The 9851-nt window shown below is 29.7% G+C and overlaps 1 protein-coding gene across 1 annotated transcript; it reads left to right on the plus strand.

The window, feature by feature from the left end:
* Positions 1 to 1494: 1494 nt before the first annotated feature.
* Positions 1495 to 5106, plus strand: LOC105368366 (matrilin-2-like). The gene is made up of 9 exons (XM_011507372.1): positions 1495 to 1598; positions 1783 to 1932; positions 2005 to 2130; positions 2508 to 2807; positions 3166 to 3282; positions 3366 to 3488; positions 3612 to 3785; positions 3865 to 3987; positions 5019 to 5106. Exons 1-9 carry the CDS (start codon positions 1574 to 1576, stop codon positions 5096 to 5098), a joined length of 1218 nt encoding a protein of 405 aa, XP_011505674.1. The 5' UTR covers positions 1495 to 1573; the 3' UTR covers positions 5099 to 5106.
* The last annotated feature ends 4745 nt before the right edge of the window (positions 5107 to 9851 follow it).

Raw genomic sequence — 9851 nt, forward strand, 5'->3', positions numbered from 1 at the left:
TTAATTACGCCGATTGTCTAATTTAATGAGCTCTTTAACGATTTAGAATGTGTAGATATTTACAAAAAAAAAAAAAAAAAAAAAAAAAAAAAAAAAAAAAAAAAAAAAAAAAAAAAAACGGAGAATTGATTTATTAAAATTCGCTGCTTCGAATTTAGAATGTTTTTTTTTTATGTATTGACAGATGACAAGTTAGTTGATGTAAATGAGAGATTATGGCCAAGATTCGCAAATCAGTCTTGTACAACTTACGCTGACTGTATAATAAGTAATTCAGAATGTTTCGAAGGATACTGCAGGTGTCCTGTATCATTTATTATTGATGGAACGTTAACCAAGTGCTTGAAAGGTATTTAATAACGTATTTACTTTTAATAACAGCTTTCGCGTACTTTCTCAATTTTACAATGTCCTATGAATTTAAATTATTTTTTAATATCGCTGAAAAAGCGGGAGGGCATGAGTCTGACAGTATCGATTAGTCGGGTAAATTAAATTAGCAATTTACTTGAGTTGAATCATCATTTTTCAGTTGCGATTAGTTATAATGACGAATGCGAAGAAAGCATACAGTGCTCACAATTTCTCAAAGCTGGTGGAATCTGCACGAATGGTACTTGTAACTGTAAAGATGGTTATCATTATTTGCATGGAGAATGCCATTTGTCGAAAGGTAAAACCCAACGTTTCAATAAATAAAAGAATTGAAATAATAGTTCTAAGTAATACATTCGTAATATAATAAAATTGCGCAAATTAATGTTTAGTTGATATATCGATATAAAACTTTGTTCCCCCGCAAGTCCTGCATTTTAACAGATCATATTTGATTAAATTTGATTAATCGTTTTACACTGTTCGCGTTAAATTAAAATTAGAAATACAAAATATTATTGCTATGAAAATTAAAAACCCAATGGGTAATAATAATAATAATAATTTTTAGGATTGAACGAAGACTGCGTAAGGAACGAAGACTGTTTTGTATATGCAGAATACCAGGCTGCATCGTGCGTAAATGGATTTTGCAAATGTAGCGAGAATTTTTATCAGCGAGAGAACAATACTTGTCGTCGTGCGGCTAAAAGTACATTTATAAATACATATTTGACTAATGAAAGTAAAATAATTGATTGCCGATATCCTTTAACATTGTATTGTATGCAAATATTATTGAGCGCATCTTATTTAAGTATTTCATTACCAATAAGTTAATTGCAAGTCAATTGCAGGCCAAGTGAAATGATAATGTTTTTAAATTCCAGAAAAAAAAAAAAAAAAAAAATTATTATTGTACATTCATTGGCAGTTTATATAAAAATTAATTAACAAAGTACTTAAGTATATATCGCAACATGTTTATGTTCCTTTAAAATTTTTTTACTTTTGCGATATATTCTTATCAGGGTTCTTTTAAAATATATTTCATATATGTCAATTTTTCCTTTTAGAATTAGGAGATAATTGCCTCATAGATGCTGATTGTTCGTTCGATAAAGCAGCCAAATGTCTTTCACAAAAGTGCTCTGTAGAAAGCACTGAACTTAGCTACGAATCGCTAAATTATGATCCAATGCTTGATCTGGATGATGAAAATAGTAAGAACCTTACCGCATAATATCGTTTATCAAATAATAAATCGTTTATAAATTAAAAATACGAAGAATGCCCTTGAATTTGCATCTAATTTTCATTCTTTCTCTTTCTTTTTTTTTTTTTTTTTTTTTTTTTTTTTGTTTATTTATTGTTTGTTTTGTTTTGTTTTTGTTTTTTATTCATAAGCATCTGCTACGGTAATGATAATCGTGGGAAATCGTTGCATTAAAAAAACGGACTGCAGGTCACTGGTGAATTCTCATTGCGGATTGGATAAAAAATGTACGTGTAATCGGGCACATTTTTGGTCGGAGGAGCTTAATGCTTGCGTTCCAGGTACGTTAATAATTCAATATTTTTTTTTATCGTTTGAATTAAAGTAATATATCAATGTTTTGCTTTATATAGAAATAGGGGAAAAGTGTGGTTCGGTCGATGAGAAGTACAAAGTGAAATATAGTGTTTGCAAAGATGAAGCATGGACTTGTGAAGCTGATAGAGTTAATTTAAAAAGCAATCAGGATTGTCGTAAATGTAAATCAATTTTCATCAAATTTTATTATTCATCATATGAAAAGTCCAAGTGTATATAAATAAGTAAAATTTTGTAATCAATACCAATGGATACTTATTAAAAAGTATCACATACATAATTATATATTGATTGAATAATCGTGAAACTGTAAATTATATAAATTACAGGCGCGATAAATGTACAAATAATGTAAACTTGTAAGTAAGTTTGAAATGATTAACTTATTAATACCTACGCTAACCACGCGATACTTATATATATATATATATATATATATATATATATATATAGAGAGAGAGAGAGAGAGAGAGAGAGAGAGATGTAAGTAAAAATTTATGTTTTGGAAAAACGCTTAAACTAATTAATGCCATTTCAGTATTAAAAAAAATTGGCAGCAGTTGCCAATATCGCGAGCAGTGTCAATTGTTTGGTCCGGCGGCCCATTGCGTCGAGGGCCAGTGCATCTGCGGGGCAGAGAGCCACTGGCTAAGTGACGAGAAATTCTGCTGGATAAACAAAAAAATCAACGAGCAATGTTGGAGCCAAAACGACTGCTACTCACGGAGTCCTGGGCTTCAAAGTTTTTGCGATCGCAGTACCGCAGGAGGATTCTGCTCGTGTCCAACCGGGAGTCACCATAGTGCCGATAAGGGCTATTGCATCAGTGATAAACCAGGTTAAGCCTATTCTACTTTATTCGACAAACGTTGATGTTAACACGTCCTTCTGGACTGATTAGAAAGCTCGCGTTGAGTAGCAATAAGAAAGTTCAACAGGCCTGGGAGGTTTTCACGATTACTGTTGAGTGTAGCGAACTGTGCCACACATTTATTCGTGTTTCATTACTATTTCTAATTGATAAAACTGCCTTATCAATTAGAAAAGTATCGTGACTCTGCATAGTCGGGCAGTGCAAGCATCTCGATTATAATAATAAATGTGCCTGATTTTTGTAATTATATATTATTTATAACGTATTCTCCGGAGGCTAACTTCATTGTATATGTAAAATCGTACTTAAATACTTATTACAGAATTGGATAGTTATTGTGAAGAAAATGAAGATTGCGAGCTTGATTATTCATATTGTAATGATAATAAATGTAAATGCCAGGAGAATTATATTGTTCTAGATGGACTATGCCAAGCGGGTAAGCATTGGAGTTAAAATATTGTCTATATTTATAAAAGTAAGGGATGGCTAACGAACAGCTAATTTACATATTGAAAATAGGTTTAAACGCAATTTGTACGGCTGATATCAAATGTAAACAAAGTAACACGACATGCTCGGAGAAGAATGTTTGCAAATGTAAAGAACATTTCATCGCTAGTCCCGACAATGAATGCATTCCCAGTAAGTATGAAAACATTTTAGCTTTCTTTCATTATATCCCATAATATTATCATTATAATTATTATAGATTGAATATCTGCGTTATGATCAAACGTGTAATTATCATATTATCTTCTTTTAAAGTTGCTTCGTTCGAAAAGGAATGCATGTATGATGTGCAATGCACGTCGGTGATACCCAACACACACTGCGCTTTCAATAAACTGCCATTAAAAGATCTAACCGACAACGAATATGGTAAATGTAAATGCATTCCTGGCTATTTTTATAATATGGATTCATGCTTTAAAAAGAAATGTAAGAAACGAATAATTATTTATCCGTGTGGTTATAAATAATAACGGCAGAATGGCATTTTCTTTTTTATAAAATCCAGGGTTAGGCGAAGAATGCACCAAAGAAGGCGAATGTTTTGTGGAATCGTCGAGAAGTTTTTGTAGAAACGGAAGGTGCGTGTGTGGTTTTGATTATATGCAAGAAGGTAATCAGTGTCGACAAGGTAAATTTATAATCATTATACTTATTATTTTGTTCGCTGAAACGTATACGCGAAAGAAACATTTCTTTTTCGTGTTACGATAATCTTGAATGACAAAAAATTGGCTAAGTTTGCTAAGTTAATGTATGTATAAAACATAATGCAGCCAAAAAAAAAAAAAAAATACCAAAGTTTTCAATTTTCAAAGTCAGATTGTTTTTTATTTTTAAGATAATGAGCGTCAATTCGAGGAGTTTAAGGAAAAGATTTTTATCTCACTCAAATAATTTTTCCACGTTCGATTAAGTATTACATTAGTTTAGAAAAACGTAATTTAAATGGGGGAAAAATTGTCTACGCATTATTATAATTATAACGAAATGAAGGTAAAGCGAAAATAAGTAATCTCTATCACCACAGTAATTAAAGTAAAAGTATTTGGATGCTAAATCAATCTGTTTTGCCAGAGCTTATTTTTAATAATTAGAAGCCCAATTTAATTATATGTAAAAATTTGAATAATTGAAAATGAAAAGAATCGAAAGTAGTGTAGATAAAAAAAAAGAAAGTATTTTATTCCTTGTTTTGTTCAAAATAATTTCTATGTACTCCTAAATAATAATAATAAAATAATTAAGCGCTTGATTTTTTCAATTAAACGAGAAATTATAAAGTCAATTTACAAGTTAAATTTATAAATTCATTATAAATTAAAAAAGAATTATTTTTTATAAATAAACTTCTCGTGTTCGATCTTTTATACACAATTTTTCCAGCGATTTAAATCAATCTAAATCACATAAATTATGTAAATAAATTGCTATATGTTTGTAAAAAAAAAAAAAAAAAAAAAAAAAAATCGTCCTTTCTTAAATTAATATACTATCATTTGAATAATATTATAGCTTCATTAAATGAATTGTAATCCTTGAAATAAATGTGAAATAGTCGAATTTATATGAATATGAAATTAATAGGTAATATCGATTAATTTAACAATTTGTATGATAAAATATTACATTAAAATTATAATAGACATTTTCTTGTTCCAGTAAATAGTGAATCTACAATTAATACATATTCCGTCTTCCAATTAGTAGCAGCCATCTTCGTTCTATTAAAAATGTTGTAATCAGTAAAAAAAAAAAAAAAGAGCTAATTAAGCGAGTTGTACTATTAGAATGTAAAACTTATTAATATTATTAATATAAAGCAATTAGACGTTTAATTATTAAATAATCAAAAGTTTTAATCGACAATTGAAGGACTCTTGCAACATATACGATCGTACAAACTTCTTCATGTAACATGGACATCATCAATTTATTAATCCCTATCAAACATTTAATCTCGGTAGCGAATTAATTGATATGTATATATCTATTTATTGATCATCTTGCATTTGCTATTAATTAAATGATGTATATTGAGAAGCGAATAGAAGGAAGAAATATTTCATGCTAGATTTACATAAAGCTCCGTGATGTATATTTCTACGATTAATTTAATTACATTTGCCTTGGAATATACGAAAAAAAGTAGCTTTCATTTTCTTTATTTTATTATTGAAAACTATAAATTGATAAGTATTAATTTTGTAATTCTACTACGATAATATTATAAATAGCAGATTGATATAGTCACGAAGAAAAGCATTATATTATATTTCACTTATTTTTCAATAATAGCATTTATGACAAAAACTTTTAGTTTTTGTTGTTATTGTTGTTGTTATTATTACTATTATTATTATTATTATTATTATTATTATTATTATTATTATTATTATTATTATGCAGATTCATAATATTAATGTATTTACGAATTTATGTATTTGAATAATTAAATTAATTGTATGAGAACTTTATTAAATATTTAACTATATCTCTTGTTGTTATTTATAGATTGAAATTGTAGTGATAAAAAAAATCTGAAAATCAGAAATTATTTCTATCTATAAATCTAACGATTTCACCTTGACCATCATTATTTAAATCAATTACTGATTGAATGTAACATTCCTCACCCATACACGTATGATTTTATCTCATTAAGAAACAAGCAAGGACAATTGTATTTTTAAATACATAATAAACACTAAATAGATTGTTCTCTTCCTTTTGTTTCCTATTTTCCGAGATTACTTACAAGATTGTTATTTCTTAATATTTACGCATAATTTTCTGTATTCACAATGTACTCTATTATTATTATTTCTAGCCTACTATTATATAAATATTATTGATATAGAGGTCATTCTAATAAAATTTACAGACAAAATTCTTTCAGCGAATTTATAATTATCCAGTAGAAATTAGAGAGCAAACGCCAATCAATGAAATAGATTATATCGATCTTTTATTTTATGTTTATTATACGCAACATTTATGATTCCCTACTATTTGAACATCATGCACCTTAAATATACTTCATACTATTTATACACGAATATTATTCTTTTAGTATAAAAATAAATATTCGTATAAGATTCGTATGAACTTCTATTCTATTCTTACCTTTGAATTACCGTTACCTTCCACTTTTTAAAAATTTACGTTATTATCTATCGTGTTACTTATTGAAAAAAATAATAATAATAAATAAATAAATAAATAAATAAATAAATAAATAAATAAATATTTTAATGAAAAATTTTCTTTTATCAATAGCGAATAATAATAAAGATAGATAATAAATTTATAGGAGCCTCTTCATTAAACTTGTATTTTGTTTACAATTGGATGCTACGAAGCTAAATTTTTATTAAACGAAGCAATTTCTCGTGTTCTTGGATAACGTGTAACGGCCAAAAAATATATTCGACCATATTAATGATATTTATAGAGAAATGGAATAATTTTAAGTGGTATGTGTACTGAAACACTAATGCATCGGAAACACGTATGCATAATTAATTTTTTTTTTTTTTTTTTTTTTTGCATAAAAATTACAATTTCTGATGAGTCAAATTATCGTCTCCACTAAATTTATATGTGATTTCTACTGCAATTAAAAACCTTCAGATACTAATCCAAATATACTCATTTATTTATTCACTACATTTTACTTTACAGTTCATGTGTCCAAATAGGTGAACGAGTAAAATAATCTACTTTAATGCACCAACACCAATTACGGAACATTCGACATTAAATGTACGAATGTAGCGTGACTTTCATGTAGTGCGATTCATGCGCAAATGTGCATTTTTCGTGTTGTTTTGCGATGCAACACTTGCGATGTCGATGCTAATGAATTGATTAGAATTGACAGATTAGAGTAGTCTATTATCTGTTCCAATACTTCTACACTTGGATGTCTACGATAGATTACAAAATACACTAAATGCTACAATTAGTAGTCTGACAAAGTAGTTACATTCGTATTTCTGTAGCCGTTGGATGGTTGTTTGTATTCATTTATCTTTTCCTTCTAAAACATAAATAAACCTTATGAGAATATACTTCTCATACTTTCGCATAAATTGAAAATTTCATCTTTTTCTTTTTTTTTATTCAAATGTATATTGCGTCGTGAATGATAATTTTCACATGCAAATTAGGAAATGAATACAACGGTCATTTAATCATCCAACCATTTCCAATTTACTTAACAATATGCTCGTGAATAAACATATGCTGTAAAGATCTTTAAATTAGAAAATTGAAATAAATAAATTATCTGTCATTGCGTTTCGTGATAAAATGAGTTTTGAATTCATATAAAATTCACCACGTTTCGGCTTTAAAATTATTAAATTGTTTTTCTTAACGAACGCTGTTGAAAAATAAAAAAATTTCCATTTTTCACGCAATACTATTAACAAGATTTTTTCTTTACAAATAAAGGTAATCTAACTTTGTAACGATGTGCTTCGAAGCAGTTTCAAGTATTTAAACCCACGAATATTTATATTATTTATGTAAATACAGATGTATGAAAAAAGTGATGTCGTATTATTAATGAGATGATTGATTAATTTGTATGTAATTTATATTGCATAGCCTTCAGTTATTTCAATTGAAAAGCTTTCGATATTTCAACACTTTAAAATATAAAAATATTCAATCATATAAAAATGTTACGAGGACTTTATTTATAAAGCGCAATTGTTTATTTCGTTTCTTCGTTGAAATTCAAAATATTATACACATGTATCTTAAAAATGTTCAAAGTTTTCGAAAAGAATATTAAGTATCTAATAATCAACAAAATATTATGTGTCATTCGCATTAATAATAACGTTGACCTCAAAACATTTTACATTTTATTGCTCTAACAAGTACATCTACATTTTGTGCGTTTCAGTTCATCTTGAAAACATATATTTATTTATTTATATAACTTAGAATTATGAAAATTTGAAGAAAAAAAAACTCACCCCCTACCCCATTCTTTCTACTATACATAAATACATAATCAAACATTGAATACGAATGCTCCAAGTAATTTTCTTTAATATTTAAATTTACAGGTAGATAATAGTTGTTTACGGGATTAGCAATTACTTTCAACAAAGTTAATCTAAAAATATGTGTATTTGGCATATTTTTGTGGTAACAAATGTATAATTGACATGGCTAGATAGAGTTTTATTATCAACGAATCGAGCTTAACGATAGGAGCCTTATTAAATCATCTATTTCTGAAACTAAAAAAATTCTCCTATTATTATTCTCATAAGCCGTTTAATTTTAATTTATCATTATATTTTCTTTTAAAGACATATGCGTGAACCGCGTATTTAAAAAATTCAATTTATCATTAAGGCGTCGAATCGCGAGGCTGATAAGGCGATCCCTTGGCGATCAGAAGTCCGATCGATCTCGGATCCGAAGGCGATCGCGGCCTACACGCGATGGGAAAATCTACGTGCGACGATGGCAGTGGGACGGCGGTCGTGGCGGCGGCGACGGCGGTCGTGGCGGCGGCGGCGGCGGTTTAAATTAAAGTCGGCAGCCGCCAATTGCGATAAGCTCCCGGCGCACGCGAACCACTCGCCCTCCGCTCCTTTAATGACGTCGCGTTCGCTTTTCGCGGCCAGGCAATACGACGGCGTAATTCGTGACGTCGGGCCACGTAGGAGCCCCTGGGGTCAAGGTCAGCCTTGATTTCGTCTCCCCTTGGGCCGCGACCGAGGGAGCCGATGACGTCGGCGATCGATGGTCGTCCTTCTTATATTATGTTGGCTTCGGCTGGACGTTCCGTGCGTGTCCGGCGCCGGCAATTGGAGTGCCGAATAATGTTAAGGACCTACTGTTACTGTTACTCTCTCTCTCTCTCTCTCTCTATCTCTCTCTCTCTCTCTCTCTCTCTATCTCTCTCTCTCTCTCTCTGTGCGCGTGCGCTTGTGTCACGATTTTGAAGTTGGGAAGTCCTTTGTTAGCTTGCTTGTGCCCGGCAACGGCGAGTAAAATGTAAAGGATAATTTATGCTGGTAGTTTTGAGGCTTGAGAGGAGAGTCGTAAAGTATAAGAGCGGAAAGACGCGCGGGATGAAGTTCTAAAGAGTATTCATTTGGAATTTAAATGAAAATTTTAAACCTCTATTTATGGAATGTAGTCGCAAAATGAAAAAGAGGCGTTTATTATTTGATGTCGATGCACAAAAATGTACTTTATATTTTTTATAAATGTAATTTATATGACGTATGAGTAGTGAATTGTGTTGGAAAATAAATCTCGTATTATGAATCACTGTCAAATTAAAATTAATTAGATAATGATATATTACAAATAGATTTTAGAAAATCTCATTATTTTGAATTTGCGTCGTTTATATTCATAATTGTTATGGAGAAAGTGATGCTGCTTTTACTCTAAGCTGATAATTCATAAATACAATGACTGACAAGAGTTTAGAGATAAATTAAGTTCGTGGGCTCG

This window comes from Ceratosolen solmsi, unplaced genomic scaffold (assembly GCF_000503995.2).
Source record: "Ceratosolen solmsi marchali unplaced genomic scaffold, CerSol_1.0 scaffold6, whole genome shotgun sequence".
NCBI lineage: Eukaryota > Metazoa > Arthropoda > Insecta > Hymenoptera > Agaonidae > Ceratosolen > Ceratosolen solmsi.

Bases quoted from the DNA above. Each gene is read 5' to 3' on its own strand.
- LOC105368366 (XM_011507372.1), top strand. From the start codon at position 1,574: ATGCTTGATCTGGATGATGAAAATA. The intron at 1,933-2,004 runs GTACGTTAATAA...TGCTTTATATAG, and splicing joins GCTTAATGCTTGCGTTCCAG to AAATAGGGGAAAAGTGTGGT. The intron at 3,489-3,611 runs GTAAGTATGAAA...CTTCTTTTAAAG, and splicing joins CGACAATGAATGCATTCCCA to TTGCTTCGTTCGAAAAGGAA.